General features: G+C 41.4%; 1 protein-coding gene across 1 annotated transcript in view; it reads left to right on the top strand.

Annotated features, from left to right (window-relative positions):
- Positions 1 to 16888, top strand: part of ELP1 (elongator complex protein 1) — a 62945-nt gene that overhangs the window by 16126 nt on the left and 29931 nt on the right. The window contains exons 11-25 of the mRNA XM_027550455.1: positions 1860 to 2090; positions 3095 to 3265; positions 4050 to 4149; positions 5931 to 6113; positions 8522 to 8628; positions 8957 to 9060; positions 10737 to 10790; positions 10883 to 10988; positions 11810 to 11925; positions 12281 to 12354; positions 13105 to 13183; positions 13287 to 13366; positions 14821 to 14958; positions 15067 to 15152; positions 15473 to 15621. Coding sequence (XP_027406256.1) covers positions 1860 to 2090; positions 3095 to 3265; positions 4050 to 4149; positions 5931 to 6113; positions 8522 to 8628; positions 8957 to 9060; positions 10737 to 10790; positions 10883 to 10988; positions 11810 to 11925; positions 12281 to 12354; positions 13105 to 13183; positions 13287 to 13366; positions 14821 to 14958; positions 15067 to 15152; positions 15473 to 15621 — 1778 coding nt within the window. The remainder of the gene's footprint in view (positions 1 to 1859; positions 2091 to 3094; positions 3266 to 4049; positions 4150 to 5930; positions 6114 to 8521; positions 8629 to 8956; positions 9061 to 10736; positions 10791 to 10882; positions 10989 to 11809; positions 11926 to 12280; positions 12355 to 13104; positions 13184 to 13286; positions 13367 to 14820; positions 14959 to 15066; positions 15153 to 15472; positions 15622 to 16888) is intronic.

Here is a 16888-nt window from a genome sequence, read left to right as displayed (position 1 = left end):
TACCGTTTATTAAATCCTGTTTTGTTCAGCATTTAAAGTTTTGTAATTTTTCACTGTCATCAATACCCGTATGCTGACCATTTTTTTCCATAAATCTTTTCATTTATTTTCTGCGTGGCTTTGAAAGTTTTTAATCAATAGAACTTTAGCGGAAATGTTATTTGGAAGTTCATTCATACACTCATTCACCACAATAGTTCTCGACCCTGACTGCACCTTTAGGGAAAAAAATGCTGTGCAGGCCTCATCTCAGAGTTGCTTTCAGTGTGTTATAGTGGAGACTATACATCGATATTTAATTTTATTAAAAAGAGCTTCCAGGTGATTTTTTTTTAAGGTGCGGCCAGAGTTGAGAACCACTGGTTGACCAGGTGTTAATGGCTGGCCCTGTGATTTGCTCACAGGGAAAGTGTTAGTGCAAGAAGAGCCACAATATCTGTCCTTACAGAACATGAGTGTGTGATCTAATTTAAAGCTTGGTGGAAGTATTTATAATAACCTGGTTCAAGAACTAGGTTGGATATGCTGTGATTGCTGAGTTAAGAGTTAGTGATCAGGGAGATGCTTAAAGAAAAAAAATTTCTTAATACAATTAAGACACTCATTTATGTATGGTGGTGGTGGTGGTTTAGTCACTAAGTCATGTCCAACTCTTGTGACCCTGTAGACTGTAGCCTGCCAGGCTCCTCTGTTCATGGGGTTCTCCAGGCAAGAATACTGGAGTGGGTTACCATTTCCTCCTCCAGGGGATCTTCCCGACCGAGGAATTGAACCCAGGTCTCCTGCATTGCAGGCAGATTCTTTACCGACTGAACTGTCATTTATGATAGCTATTCTCTGTTTAATAAAAGTTGGCTGTGACATGATTAGGTGTTTGTTTTTTTCCCCCCAGCTTTGTTGAGATCTAATTGACATGTAACTGGTACATTCAGGAGGTATAATATTATGATTTGATACATGCATATACAGTGAAATGTTTACCACAATAGGTTGATTAATTCAATCTTCACTTAATAGAATTATCATTTTTTGTTGTTGTTATGGTGAGGCCATATGAAATCTACTCTCATAGCAGCTTACAGTATTATTAACTGTAGTCACCACACTGTACATTAGATCCCTGGGACTTATAACTGAAGGTTTATACTCTTTGACCAGCTTCTTCCTGCCTCCTGCACCCTGCAGGTTTAGGTCTTGTTCTTTTAAGAGATGTTGAAAAGGGTAATTGCATATAATCTCCCATGGATTTAACTGCATGCAAAACAACTAGAAGAAAATAATAAACATCTTAAGCATAATGCAACATAGTGATACTAGTCTTGTGCTCTTGGGTTGGGTATTTTAATCTAATGGCCAAATTTTCTTCTAAGTCTTTATGGAAAAACAGCTCACTAAGGCCCTGTCCTGTTTTGGTAGCTTTCCATCCTAACGATCGTAAAGTGTGATGGTAGAGGCAAGAATGAACGTGTGTGCTTCTGGCCTTACTGATGCTTAACATTTTATCCTCATGAAAAGCTGTACTTTTCACAGTTTTTTTATGTTCACTTCTCTGGTCTTGTAATGTTTATTTTTATCTAGTTGACTCTGCCAAGTCTTGGTTGCGGCATGTGGGCTCTAGTTCTCTGATCAGGCGTCAAACTCAGGCTCCCTGCATTGGGAGCACAGAGTCTTAGCCACTGGGCCTCCAGGGAAGTCCTGCTTTAACAGTTATTGTTAATATTATTATCGTAACGAAGAGGCTGCGCAGAAAGGGTCATTTGAAAAAGAAGAGTGCATCCCCATCCCTCTCCAGCAAGTGGTGCGAAGTCTGGCCCCCTGCCCTCTGCCTCTGACGGCCTTCGTCTCGTTTTCCCCTGCAGTTCAGCTCTGGACTGTTGGAAACTATCACTGGTATCTCAAGCAAAGTCTGCCCTTCGACACCTGTGGGAAGAGCAAGATCGTGTCCCTGCTGTGGGACCCGGTCAGCCCGTACCGGCTGCACGTTCTCTGTCAAGGCTGGCACTACCTCTGCTATGACTGGCACTGGACGACTGACCGGAGCTCGGGAGATAATCTGAGTGACATGGCAAATGTGGCTGTTATTGATGGAAGTAAGGAGCTGAAGAGATGTGGTGGTTTGACTGGAACTGGGGGATTTTTGTTCAGTTGTTTATTCTGGTTGTTTGCTTTGTTTAAACTTGTGCTTTTGGTTTGGATTGAATGGGAACACCCTTCGGTGAGGCGTGTACTGCCCTGAGAACCATAGTCTCTCCTCTCGACCTGCCTCCCCCAACTCCCTGTTGCACTGCAGCCGTGACCTTTACATATTTACTTGTCGGGACTTTGAAGACATTGACATTTCTGACCCTGGGTCAAGAGGAAGACTGCAGTAAGCTTGTGGCATTGGCTATGTCAGCCTTGCTTTCGTGCCCTTGACCCTCACAGCACTCTGTTACGTTGCTTTGTTTTTTTGATAAATGCTTGTTAATTATATACCTTTCCAGGATGTTCAGTTCAAGTCATGGATATCTACCTAGTTCAAGGATGGGTTTGGTGTTTTTTAATTAGGTTGAAGGTGTTTGTTTACTGAAGGGGAAGAAATGGGAAAGCCATAATCCCCTGAATAGACAGTTCATTTATTGCTGATGACATAAAGGAAAGCTTGCTTCTAAGATTGTGATGTGAGTTGGTGTGCTGATTTATGTTCTATGTAGTAGTCACCATACTGGTTTTGCAGTCATACGTTCTGTATAGAGGACTTAAGCAGATATGCCTTGTCACCAGATGCATGCACTGGGAAGTGCTTTAAGGATTTTGGTTTAGTCTGGCTTGTTTGCAGGCCTAGGGTTAAAGCTAGAACCCTGACCTGCTTGCCCTAGTCCCTGGCACCTGACTCTCCAGACCCAGAGATGGGACTGCTCGAGGCCTGGAGGTAGCCAGGCCTATCATCAAGGTCTGATAATAGCCAGATACCGACAGCCCAGATACTTGCTTTTCTCCCCTCCAGTGTATTTAAACTAATTCATTACGAAAACACCAACCGTTAACTTTCAAAAATGGCCTTGTTTTGCATTTTGAGCATGCATGCGTCTAACCCTCTTTCTCTCTCTCCCAGACCGGGTCCTGGTGACGGTCTTCCGGCAGAGTGTGGTTCCGCCTCCGATGTGCACATACCGGCTGCAGCTCCCGCACTCTGTGAATCAGGTCATGTTCTCGGCACGCCCTGAAAAGAGTAACGACCTCGCTGTCCTAGACGCCAGCAACCAGATTTCTGTTTATAAATGTGGTATGTTCAGAAACTGTTATCAGGATGTTCTGAATCACATCCCTCCTACACAGAAGCAGATTATAGTTTGGTGTTGCCTTCACTCTAGGGCATCCAAAAATGTTGAAGTTTATAATTAATATCATTATTATTGTGCTGTTTGATTGACCTGTAGGGTTTGGGGGGCAGGGATTCAGTCCTACTCTGGCTAAGAACAGTTCTTTTGCCTTATTGAAGTTGAAGGGTTAGTTACTTAAGAATAGTACTCAGCTCTAGAAATAACACAGTGTCTCATCACATCCTTAACATGTTTGCAGTTTTCATGGCCATTGCACACGTTTCCAGTTGCTCACAGCTTTCCTAGGAGCTGTGTCAGAGTGGGGTTTTCCAGTTATATAGACAAGGGAACAGAATGCCGGAGGGTTTGAAGTTTGCTTGAGCAAAAAGGGGCGGGAACCCCAACTTCGGTGTTTCAGTTTCTAGTCTAGTTGTCCTTCCACAGTCCACTGCTGTTTCTAGTTGGTTTCCTGATGTGCTGGAAAAACCTGGGATTTGTGAATTCTATGGTTGTGTCCTGAGATATACTGGTGCATGGCTGTGGTAACCTTGTTTTCAAATAAGTTTTGAATTCTCAGCCTGAAAGGTGCAGAAATTTAAGAAAGAGTTTGAGATGTGGTTATTTTCTAGATTATTTGTGAAGTGGATTACCTTCTAGAACCCCATTAACATGTAGGACCTCATGTTGTTAATATCAGGAAAAATGTTTGTAGTTTACTATGACAATATTTGCTTTATTTTTCCCTAGGTGATAGTCCAAGCATAGACTGTACGGTGAAACTGGGAGCTGTGGGGGGAAATGGATTTAAAATTTCCCTTAGAACGCCTCATCTGGACAAAAGATACAAGTAGGTTGTTGTTAGTTATCTTGGCCCCCTGGAAACAGGAGCAGCCAGCCTCTGTCCTAAACTCAGCCAACTTTAACTGTCTTATCCTGTGCCTGTTGCTCAATGGAACAAGAAATAGATACAACACGTGGGCCCTAGTTTTTCATCTTGGGGAAGTCAGTTATCTGAATGTCATGTATGCTGATGGGTGATGATGGAGTGTAAGTCTTAAGCTGACTTAGAAACCATTCCCCCAACATCGCCTGGGGAGTTTTCTGCAGGGAAAATCCCACAGGAAAGATGGAGATGAAGATGATGGAGCAGAGTACATTTGCTTTCACAGATGAGGAGTCATACACTGTTAGCGTGTGGCTGACGTCACAGTGTCTACTCTGCTCATCCTACAGCAGAACTTTCGGTTGCTGTGTTTTGAGGCTCTTGGGTTGGAAATCAGGAGGCATGTTTCCGTTGAAACTATACTATAAACAGTTGGATATAGGAGTTATGAGTTCACTTCTGTGAAAATCCAGAATGTGATTCTATTCTATTTAATACGTCCATGTTCTTAACTACTGTACTACTTTGTCTCCCTAGGGAGCATTTATTCCTAAATCAATGGGGAATAATGCACAAATAACTGAATTTAATACTTACTATTTAATTCTTAAATATATGTGTTATATTTAATAAATGAATATGTTTCCAGCCTCTGTGGTTGGGGAACTGACTGTGTAATGCTTAGTAGTTTTTCAAAGAACGTGTACATGGATTTCATTTCACAGACGAAAGACATAGAGGACAGATTTAAGACAAACTCGAAAGTGCGAGGCAATTGAGAATATGGTTTCATTTTTTAAATTGTGAGGAGGATAGCGCTAAGTCATTTAGAGAAGATTTCATGAAGGGCATGAATTACCTTTTAAAAATTTTTTTACTTACTTATTTTTGAACTTTTTATTTTGTACTGGGCTACGATTAACAATGCTGTGATAGTTTCAGGTGAACAGCCAAGGGACTCAGCCATACATATGCGTGTATTCGATGAATACTTATCTTGAACCTTGAAAAAGAGATGGGTTGAGGATTGCCAGAGAAGTATGGAGGCTTTCGGGTGTGGCGGGCAGAAGAGTGTCGTGAGAACCAGAGGCAGGGATGCTCCTGCGTGGGGTGACTTGCGGTGGGGTGCCTGAGTCCAGGAAGAGCGGACCGAGGAGGAAGGTCAGGCTGGCAACCCAGCTTCTGCAGTGAGCACCCAGATCTGCTGCTTGAGCGGAATGGCAGGAAGTAGCCATCATGCGTTCCCGTGTGAAGTAGCAAAAACAAGGCCCTCCGCCAGTGTTTAAATGCTACAGGAGGAAGGCATTAGCGGCAGAGAAATCATCTCTTAAGCTAATTAGTCATTTTGCTGTGAGATGCTTAGGAAAAGATGCATTCAACTGAGACCTAAGTATCTACTGAATATCTGAATGCTGGTGAACGGCGACAGTAAAAACTGCTGGCGTTTATTCGCGTGGGGCCTAGTACAATCAGTTTTTCTTGTGTAATCAGTTTCTTGAAGTGCTTTCTTCAGATCTAAAAATCTCAGAGTGTAAGAAACTCAATTTTAAATAGCAGAAAAACATTCTTAAGCCAGGTAAGCATTATTATTTTTGGATTTTCTAGTATTGGGCATTACCTTAGGTTTTGTCCCTCCAAAGAATTAGGATTTGACTGTATAGAAAGCAGTGCATTCTCCATTTAGGAAAACTTCAGTGACGTGAAGATTTTATTCATGCTTGAAAATTCTTCAATATTTAAAACAGAATTCCGATTGAGGACAGTGAAGCTGAAGAAGTAAACCCATTGAAGTTCAGCCTGCTCGCCTGGGTTCAGGAAGACGTTTTCCTGGCCGTGAGCCACAGTCAGTCCGGCCCCCAGTCTGCCATTCACCATCTGACTGTGGCCCCTTCTGAGACGGATGACAAGCAGGGACAGCTCAACATCAGGTATTACAGTTCCCTGTATTCCGCGTGGTAATAAGCACATAGATACAGGCTTTTTTCTTTTGTGAGCATTGCAGTTTTTTGGGTTTTTTTTTTGCATTCAGAAAGCAGGGTTGAGGGGTGATTGCTTCTTTTTGTACACACACTTATCAAGAGCATTAAGTCTTATTTTTAGCTCTGTCAAAATATAGACTAAAATGCATCAGAAAATGGTAAAAAATAACACAAACGCCAGTAGACGAGGCAAAATGTTTTTAAGGTGTATTAAAACTTTTAATTCAACTTATACTTACATTCTAGAAAGTAATTAGCAGCCTAGGAGAATTAGCAACTCATCAATTATAAGATCTCTACATTTGCACTTCATTTTGATGATATTATTGTTCAGTGACTCACTTATGTCTGACTCTTTGCGACCCCATGGACTGCAGCATGCCCTTCCCTGTCCTTCACCATCTCTCGGAGCTTGCTCAAACTCATGTCCATCGAGTTGGTGATTCGATCCAACCATCTCATCCTCTGTCGTCCCTTTCTCCTCCCACCTTCAATCTTTCCCAGCATCAGGGTCTTTTCCAGTGACTCAGCTCTTTTGCATCAGGTAGCCAAAGTATTGGAGCTTCAGCATGAGTCCTTCTAATGAATATTCAGGGTTAAAGTTATTTTGCTGTAGTGACTTCCAGCCTCCTCTTCTGTAATTTTCTTTGGCACTTGATTGCGTGTACTACTAGAAAGTCTCCTCTATTTTTGTTTGCTAAAATTTCACAGCTCCCTGACCCTCAGTTTCATTTTGATTCCTCACTGCATCTTTGTCACCTAACAGGTCTCATTAATGAATGCTGTCTTCTGTATTGCAAGCCCTATTGTGCAGCAGAATTGTCTGGGAAGCTCTGAGAAATCCTCAGGTTTTCAGTGTCAAAACTCAGCACCTTACGCATACACTGATAATAATCCCTAGATTCACATGTAATTAAAGGTTCACTGATTAGCTTTAAATCCTGAAAACCGTTGTTGCAAAATTAGGAACCTTTCTTTATTGTACTCATGAAGCATACTCCAGCGCGTTATTACCTTTTAATCTTTGAATGATGATGCTTCGTATTTTTTAAAAAATTTTGTGAATATGTCTAGATGCAGAATATGTTCTAGCTACGTACAGACTTAACAAGGGCTCCCTTCAGAAAACGGAGCAATTGACATTAGAAATGCCTAAATTATGCATATATCTACTACAGAAAATTTGAAATTTTTTATCATTATCCTGTGAAAGTTAAATGCCATTATCGCATTTGCTGTAAAGCGAGTGAGAAGTCATTTAAAATATATTTCTGCTGCTTTGACTTCTGTTTCTCAAAAAAGACTATTTCATTCATATAAAATATTAATGTGTTTGATAAAGTCCCACGATCAGCTTATAGCTCTTCATAGTTAACATTTACTATAACTTATGCTTTGTAAGAGGTACTCTTAAGTGCTTTTCCCTGTGTTAACTCACTTATTTTTCACAGCATGTCTCTGACATGTACTGTTGATCATTTTACAGCTGAGGCACAGAGCAGTTGAAGTAACTTACTGAGATAATGGCGGTGGAGCCAGGATCCAGGCCCAGCAGTGCACCTCCAGAGTCCATTCCCTTGACTTCTTCACAGATAATTTATCCTCTCCAAATTTGTGGCTTTTTTGTAGATTGGTTAAAAACTCTGAATGTATGTTAGCATTGGCACCACTTGCTTTTATCGCTACTTCCACTTCCTTTCAGACATGTCTATTTTTGGTTCATTGACTCAGAAAAAAGTATAATAGCATTAACAGTTTCCCTTCTTTCCATTAATAGGGCCCACAGATTTCTAGGGATAAGTACAGTAGCCATAGTGATACTGAACAGGCTCACTTTCCTACAGATGGACTGCTTTATTTAACACAGTTTGTATTGGGTTGGCCAAAAAGCTCATTCAGGTTTTGGGCAGAATGGTATCGAACAACCTGAATGAACTTTTTGGCCAACCCAATATTGGCAGATAAATATTGACACCATATTGTCTACTGAAAGCAGCAAATTGTGATTCACAATAAGTTGCATAAGTTGCTGCCAGAATAGGACTGATGACCTCACAGTGTAGACACCTGGCTTACCGACGTTGTGGAAAATACTCTCATGTTGACAGGTAATTGCATTACCTGGGCTTGAGCTTGCAGTAGTTTATCTGGTAGTGTGTATATAAACATACATGTGTTAGTATGTATATAAACATGTTTATTACGTCTATGTTGTATTGAATGAGGCAGTGCAGCACCAGAGGGAAATTGCTTCTTTTTCTGTTTTGCAAAATCAATGAGTTGTCAGTACTTTTGAGAAGAATGGTCTATTCATGTTTTCTTCATCTCCTTTTTTTTTTTTTTTTCACTCTTCTCAGTTCATCTGTGACAGTGGACGGGGTAATAATTAGTCTATGTTGCAACCCCAAGACCAAGTCAGTAGCCCTGCAGGTGGCTGGTGGCCAGATATTTAAGTACCTTTGGGGTGAGTATCAGAATGTTGGGAAAGCATGTTTATGGCTTATATACATATGTAAATCTTGAGAACGTATACTTGTGAGTGTCTTACCAGTGCCACATTGATTATTAGGTCTTTTAACTACCCTAGAAAACCTTATCTGTAGGGTGGAATCAGCAGATATGTTCTGCCTATATTTTCTCTCGCAACGAACTGGATTATTCTCATGAGTTTCCAAAACACATTTGGAAAATGATTTAAATTGCGTGTTAAGTGTTCTGGCAAGCATTGATGTGAGAGTTTTTTTACAAAGAGCAGATCAGCTTTTGTTAAACCTCATCTTCCAAACCTGCAGAGTCACCTTCTCTGGCTGTTGAACCGTGGAAGAACCCTGGGGGGCTCCCTGTTCGGTTTCCTTATCCGTGCACGCAGACTGAATTGGCCATGGTTGGAGGAGAGGTGAGTGAACACGAGGCAGAAGAATTTACCTCGTAGAGCAGTGGCCCAGGAGCTGACAGCATTAACTAGAAAGAGCGTGTGCTTTGAAAGTGGACCTGCTGCTGCTAAGTCGCTTCAGTCGTGTCTGACTCTGTGCGACCCCATAGACGGCAGCCCACCAGGCTCCCCTGTCCCTGGGATTCTCCAGGCAAGAACACTGGAGTGGGTTGCCATTTCCTTCTCTAGTACATGCAAGTGAAAAGTGAAAGTGAAGTCGCTCAGTCGTGTCCGACTCTTAGCGACCCCATGGACTGCGGCCCACCAGGCTCCTCTGTCCATGGGATTTGCCAGGCAAGAGTGCTGGAGTGGGGTGTCATTGCCTTCTCCGAAAGTGGACCTGAGTATCCACTAAATCTCAAGGCAACAATGAGAAGTACTCACTCTCCTGAACCTCAGCTTCTCAGTTTACAAAGTAGGTTTAAGAGGTTGCCTCGCATGTGTCAATAGCACTTAGTTGATTCCTTTCCTTGGAGGTATAAATTCGAAAATAGAAAAAATGCAGTTGGCAGACTTATCCCCAGTTGTATAGAACATTCAAAACAGAACATGTACAGAACTAACAAAGTTAGTCTTATAAGTAACTTTTGGGGACAACAGAAATATAATCTTGAAATGGGTATTGAGTAAGTTATTATTCATCAAATATTGGAATTGCCTATAATTGTGGAGGAGGTAGGATGCAGTGGTTACAGAACAAAACTGCTGACCAGTTCCTGCCCTTCCGGAAGTTTTAATCTATCAGTATGGGTATGGCCATCCCCTCTGATTGGAGAGTGAAGTCAGTGAGCAGGGTGTAGAGGTCGAGCACCAAGCAGATTGATGGAGGCTGAGAGGACGGCCGCTGTGAGGATGCAGAGGCCAGCTTCTGGTGGGCTGGGAAGGTCTCTAGGAGGTGGTGGGATATGTGCTGAGATGTGAAGAGAAAGAAAGCTCCATCTCTGAGAAAGGGAGGAAGAACTGTGCATATTGTAAATAAACTTAGAGCTCAGCTTATTCAAGGAACCTAATGGAAGCAGTGGCTAGACACAGAGGAGTATGCATTTGCTCACTTAACAAAGACTGAGACGTTGATGATATTTATCAGGGAGTAATGTGATGTGCTTCACGGTTGGAACGGTTATCCTGGCTGCCCAATGGGAATATGTTGAAAGGGATGAGAGTGGAAGTGACTGTTGGAGTGGAGGCAGTGAGGGGTGAAAGGTGATATGTTTAAGATGTGTAGGACATAGAAAAGTCGAGGCTTCTGATGGATTGGATGGCATCATAGGCCACTTTGCCCTGGACCAACCACATCTTAGGCATCTTGAGTCCCGATTACAGGAACTTACATGTGAAATCGTAGGACAGTAGAACCATATAACAGAAAAAATTTGGTTTCACTAGTTTGGTTAGTTGCTAAGTTGAGTTTGACTCTCTTGAGAACCAATAGACTGTAGCCCACCAGGCTCCTCTGTCCATGGGAGTTCCCAGGCTAGAATATTGGAGTGGGTTGCCATTTCCTTCTCCAGGGGATCTTCCCAACCCGGGGATCAAACCCATGTGTCCTATATTGCAGGAGGATTCTTGACCACTGAGTTACCACGGAAGCTCCAGTTTGGTTAGAATTGTTGGTAATTTCATATTTTATTTTTTTGCAGGAATGTATCCTTGGTCTGACTGACAGATGTCGCTTTTTCATCAATGACACTGAGGTAGCATGGCTTGTTTTGATGCTGGATCTTTTTCCATCTTGATTCCAAGTAATATAACTAACTCTCCCCCTTGCCTGCCCGACCTATTGTAGGTTGCATCAAATATCACATCATTTGCTGTATATGATGAGTTTTTATTGGTGACGACTCATTCTCATACTTGCCAGTGCTTTTGCCTGAGAGATGCTTCATTGAAAAGTAAGTTTTCAGTGTAGAAGATAGAAGATAGTCTCTCTTCTAATATCATTTGTCCTTTGAAGTCTCCTGGACTTTTATGTTTGTCATGTACTTTGGCTTTTTATTCTGGAGTCCTAGACTGGAGAAAACGTCAAGTTCATTTACTTAGCCTCTTATCTCAATATCTCAGTTAAATCACTCCACTCCAGTTATCAAAGAGTGGGAGGTCCTTCCTTAAAGCAGCATACCCTGAGATAAAAAAATTTTCAGGAAGTTTCTTAACATAACTCATATTTTACTTTGAATTACTGTGTAGATGGCAAGCTGGCGATACCGTCAGTCTTCTTTGTGGCCACCCTCCATTGTACATCTGAAGGACTCTGTCTTGGGGTTTGTAGGAAATCGGCTGCAGTTTTTCCTCGATTCCTCGCACCCCCTCCCCTATGTGTGTGTGTGTGCGTGCACACAGTTCTGTTACTAAGAAAGAAGTAGGCCACTTGTTTTCTTGCTTCTAACTCGGAAATGGACTCTTTGACTGGTGTGATTGTAGTGTACCCGTAAAGCTAAGACAGAGAGAAACTGCCCAGTCCTCCCACTGGCTTCCATGTCAGCTGAGAAGTTGTTTGTGCATCATGCGTGAGGGCTCTGTAAGAGAGGGCAAGATCCTGGGATGAACTTGTTTATCCGAAAGGCTGATGGTCTTAAGGCTGAGTGACAGAGCAATCCAGCTTCGTTATTAATCACTTCCTTCTCCTTCGGATACCGTGCTGTTTCAGCTGCAGTTAATGGAAAGTAGCTTGTCGTGACAGGAATTCTCAAGGCTTGGTCTGTGGTGTCTTTAGCATTGCAGGCAGATCTGAGCAGCAGCCACGTGCCTAACGGCGAGTCTCTGCGGAAGGTGGAGAGGGGTTCACGCATCGTCACTGTTGTGCCTCAAGACACAAAGCTTATATTACAGGTACATTGATTTTTCAGACTGTGTTTCTGATTGTCATTTGGCAATAAATACCAGACAGTTCTGGCGGATTATGTTTTATCATTTGTATTAATTTATTATAAGCCTTTCCTTGCTAAATTCTCTATTAGCTTTATACAAAGTAGTGTTAAAACAGGCTCTTCCCAGTAAGGCTAAAAGGGAAACTTCTTAAAAGTCAAAGTAAATTTTGAGCACAACTAGATTTTGCCAAAAGTATGCTCATTTTACAGTGCTGTGTTAATTCTTGAAGAAGAGTTAGGTAAAGTTGTATATCCTGGGTATTTAAATTTTTTCTGTTTAATAAAACCTGTTATTGATTTGATTTATTTATTTTAAGATGCCAAGGGGAAACTTAGAAGTTGTTCATCATCGAGCCCTGGTTTTAGCTCAGATTCGAAAGTGGTTGGACAAGTAAGTACCGTGTATATGATTAGTTAGCTTATTGTTATGACTTATGTGTGAAGGCAGCAAGTGTTCTATTAAGATTTTTTAAAACTTAAAAAGTATTTATTTCATTACAGATATCTTCAATCAGATCCTCATAGGCTTTCTTCTTTTGCCAGTTAGATTCTTAAATTGTATGGTGTAGAAGACATTCCTAGCAGAAGGAATGATGAGGCTTATGGTATGAAACAGCTTCTTAGCCCAAGGGGATCCATATGGGCTTTAGATGGCCTGTGAACCCAGGGCAATTTTACGCTATCCTGTATCTGTGTATTTATCTGGGCAGAAAGTCCAAGGCTTTCAGCAAACTTATAAAAAGACCTATGACCCCAAAATACGTGAGCCACTGTTGTGAAGGAAATGATCCATTGTTTGCATCTTTGAATTTGGGGGAAAGTTTATATTGGAAAGATAGATGTTTACTAACATTTTGTTAAAAAAGAAGGTAGCCCTGAGTTCCATAAAGATATTCTTGTGTGAGTGTGTGGGGATCAAGTCCTCAGATGGCCTTGATGGCTAAGTCGTCACACCATTTAGGAAGGTAAATGAACCAAGTGCCTGATTTTTTTTCATTCCATGATTTCAGAGCAGAAATCCAGTAGTAGTTGGGCTGTAGTCTTAATTTTAGCTGGTTTATATCCTTATGAAAATGTGCTGAGTCCAAGAAGCTGAGTTTTTGTGAAATGTCCCTTCTCTCCATTTTCTGTCTTTCTCCAGACTTATGTTTAAAGAAGCATTTGAATGCATGAGAAAACTGAGAATTAATCTCAATCTGATTCATGATCACAACCCTAAGGTAACATTCTAAATCTGATATTTATCATAGTGTACTTTAGGCTTGAATTAATATGATCTGAACTAAGATGTTTTGTTCTTTTTTTTATTCTTTTTTTGGGTAGGTGTTTCTTGAAAATGTGGAAACCTTCATAAGACAGATAGACTCTGTGAATCATATTAATTTATTTTTCACAGAATTGAAGTAAGTATTTTGAATAATCATGAATATCATATCCATAATTTTCTCTTTTCTGATTAAGGAAATCAAACAGATAAACAGAGGAGAAAATTTACTTTCAGTGTAGTTTTTTAAATCTCTAACTCTTAGATGCCACATGTACTGGATTTTTACTCTTTTCCCTTCTTTTTAAAACTGAGACTTTGAAACATGTCCTGAAAATTATTCTTTGTCATTACTTTTAGGTATACATATAAAAACTATTAATTGAAATGCTTCTTTTCTGCAATGACTTTTATTTAAGTTTTTAAATGAAAAATTTTGAACATGTAAGGAAGTTGAGAGAGTTGTCCAGCGAGCATCCTGTACCATCACCTAGATTCTACAGTTCATATTTTCCTGTATTTGCTTTATCACTATCTACCATCTGTCCATCCACCATTCATCTTTATTTTAAACAAATTTCAAGGTAATTGTAGACATAAATCCACTTTGCCTGTGTAACGTTAACTAGAGTACATTCTTTGTGTACAGGGTCCCACCCCCTCCATGTCAGATTTATCTGTAGCGAAATGCACAGATTATAAGTGTACCGTTCACTGAGTTTTGACAAATGTATGCTTCCATGCCGTCCTGGCCCCTATCAAGATAGCGAACATTTCCTTCTCAGCAAGTTCCTCCAGATCCCTTCCCATTTATTCTTTCCCCACCCTTTTGGCAACTGCTTTTTTGAGTTCTTCACTGAAGATCAATTTTGCCTGTTTAGGAACTTCATAGAAATGAATTGTATACCTAGTATTGACTTTCTGTGTAAATAAAGCTGCTCTCATTCAGCATGTTATCTGGGGATTCATCCCGTGCTTTCACATGTATCACTAGTTTATTCTTTTTAATTGCTCAGTAGTGTGCCGTGAAAAAGAAAGAGAGTGAAAGTGTTAGTCACTCAATCGTGTCCAGCTCTTTGTGACCCCATGGACTGTAGGGCACCGGGCCCCTCTCTCCGTGGAATTCTCCAGGCAGCAGTACTAGAGTGGGTTGCCAATTCCCTTCTCCAGGGATCTTCCCGACCCAGGGATCGAACCTGAGTCTTCTGCATTGCAGGCAGACTCTTCACCACCCGAGCCACCAGGGAAGCACAGTATGCCATAGTATAAACATGCTACAGCTCATTTCTTCATTCTTCTGTGAGTGGACACCTGTACTAGACCCAGTCTGGGGCTGTATTAATGTAATAGCTATAAACATTACCATTTAAGTCTTCTGTGGATATGTTTCATTTCTCAGTTAGTTTCTCCACTTTTTACTATATATGACTATTTTTAGAATTAAAACTACCTTCCAAAAGCCATTTTTATTTTTTTTTAAATTTTATTTATTTTGTATTTATTATCTCATCAACACTCCAATATATGTGTTAGTAGTTTGCTAGCTGGGACATATGTTTGGTTTGTGACCTTTTAATACACACTTAATCTTAGGGAAGAAGATGTTACAAAGACCATGTATCCTCCACCAGTTCCCAGCACTGTTCCACTGTCCAGCGATCCTGATGAGAAAAAAGTAGACCTTATCTGCGATGCTATGAGAGCAGCCATGGAGAACATAAACCCTCACAAGTACGTGTGCTGTCATGAGTTGGCATCTTTTGAATAACAGAAGTGTGTAGTAGTTTCTCTTCAGCTTGTTCATCGCTCTTACTGTGCTGTCCTTCGCTTACACTGCAGGTACTGCCTGTCAATACTCACCTCTCATGTGAAGAAAACGACCCCAGAGCTGGAGATTGCACTGCAGAAGGTACACGAACTTCAAGGTAGAGACATGTTGACAGTCTGTGTGTATCGGGGCCCTGACTGACATCGGGTCTTCGGTCTTCGGGAGGTAGCCCTGACCAGGACCAGCACCACATCACCAATTCAGACTGTGGCCTTTTGGTCTCCACTTTAAAACCTGGGTCTGTTTTTTTTGGTGCTACCCTACAAAGCATGTACCAAATCGTCAAAGGACTGTTTTCTGTCTAGTGTCCACTTCTGTCAGGAAAACGTGTTACTTTCTCTTTTTGGTTGTGCTGCTAGGTGTATGGGTTTTCTCCCCCAAATGATTTTGTTCTGTTGTTTCCTTACACACCGACAGGAAGTGCTCCACCAGTCCCTGACACTGTGAGTGCCGAAGAGGCCCTGAAGTATTTGCTGCTTCTGGTAGATGTTAATGAATTATATGACCATTCTCTTGGGACCTATGACTTTGATTTGGTCCTCATGGTAGCTGAGAAGTCACAGAAGGTATGTGGAGTTACTCCTTCGACATAGTTAGCATTTTTGTTGATGCGAACATGAGAGTGTGAAGCAGTGCTCCTGATGTGCAGAGTTTGGGCTGAAGTTAGAGCTGTGAGTGTGGGCCTCCAGGCAGATCTGCCAGTCTCCAGGGTCCATACTTAAGGATCATCCTCTGTCACTGTTCTGGCTTATCAGAGTGTTTTGATTGCTAGATTGAACAATTGAAATAAAGCCATTTGATTGTTTTCAAGCGTACAGGCAAAAATGAGAACAAATTCTGCTCCTACAAAGGAAATACAGCAGGTGATTTATATTCCAGTCCAGCTTTATCATGCAGCATCTTTTTCCAGTGGAAACTGGGAACCTGGAGAATAGAAGGGTTCGAGGCCTCTTTGTCTCACCTTGCCATGCTATGGTCCAAGAGTTTGAGCACCTCTGGTTTGCACATTTTTTATCTGTTTCTTTTTTTTTTAACACCCTCAGTTTCAGCCCCTATCATTCCTTTCTTTGCTCTTGCCAGAATGACCTTCCCAAAGAGGAAAATTTGATCCCCATTCCTCTGCTTACAATCCTTTATGGGCTCCACCTTCCCCCAGGAAGAAGTTCAGAGGCTCCATGCTTAAAGTCTCCTCCGTGATCTGGTATTTGTGTATGTCTCAGTTCTCACCTCCTGACGTTACCCCCTTTTCTCTGCAGTGGATGCGAGGCAGTGCTTTTGTCTCCAAACTGCCACATACCTTTGCAGGTGGCATGCCTTCTGTTTCCCCTGGGCCCACGCGCTTCCAGCACTCTCATCCTCTCTGTTCCCCTGGCTGATTCTCACTCATCTTGGTGGAAGGATGCCCAGGCGACATTTTTTCAGTCAACTGTTGCTGGTTCCTCCCTGCGCAGCATCCAGGGACTGAATGAGATGGCCATCCTATGTGCTTTTATGACACCCAGTGCCCACCAGATGTACCAGTCTATCTCCTCTGCTAGGTTTTAAGTTTCCTGAGGATGAGGGAATCTTGTTTTCCTTATTAACCTATGAAACAATTGGTATTGTGAGATTAAGCTAAGAGTTAGTCATTATTATTCAGAGTGAAAACTAAGAACACCCATATGTTAAGGCATTTTTTCCAAATGTGGTTTTATGTAGTTTGATTTTTTACATAATTAATATATTAATATACTACATATTTTGAAGAGGGCTTCTGTGATAGCTCAGATGGTATAAAGAGTCTGCCTGCAGTGCAGAAGACCTAGGTTCAGTTCCTGGGTCAGGAAGATCCCC

Source organism: Bos indicus x Bos taurus, chromosome 8, assembly GCF_003369695.1.
Source record: "Bos indicus x Bos taurus breed Angus x Brahman F1 hybrid chromosome 8, Bos_hybrid_MaternalHap_v2.0, whole genome shotgun sequence".
Lineage (NCBI taxonomy): Eukaryota > Metazoa > Chordata > Mammalia > Artiodactyla > Bovidae > Bos > Bos indicus x Bos taurus.
Note: the sequence above shows the minus strand (reverse complement) of the source record. Positions and strands in the feature narration are given on the sequence as shown.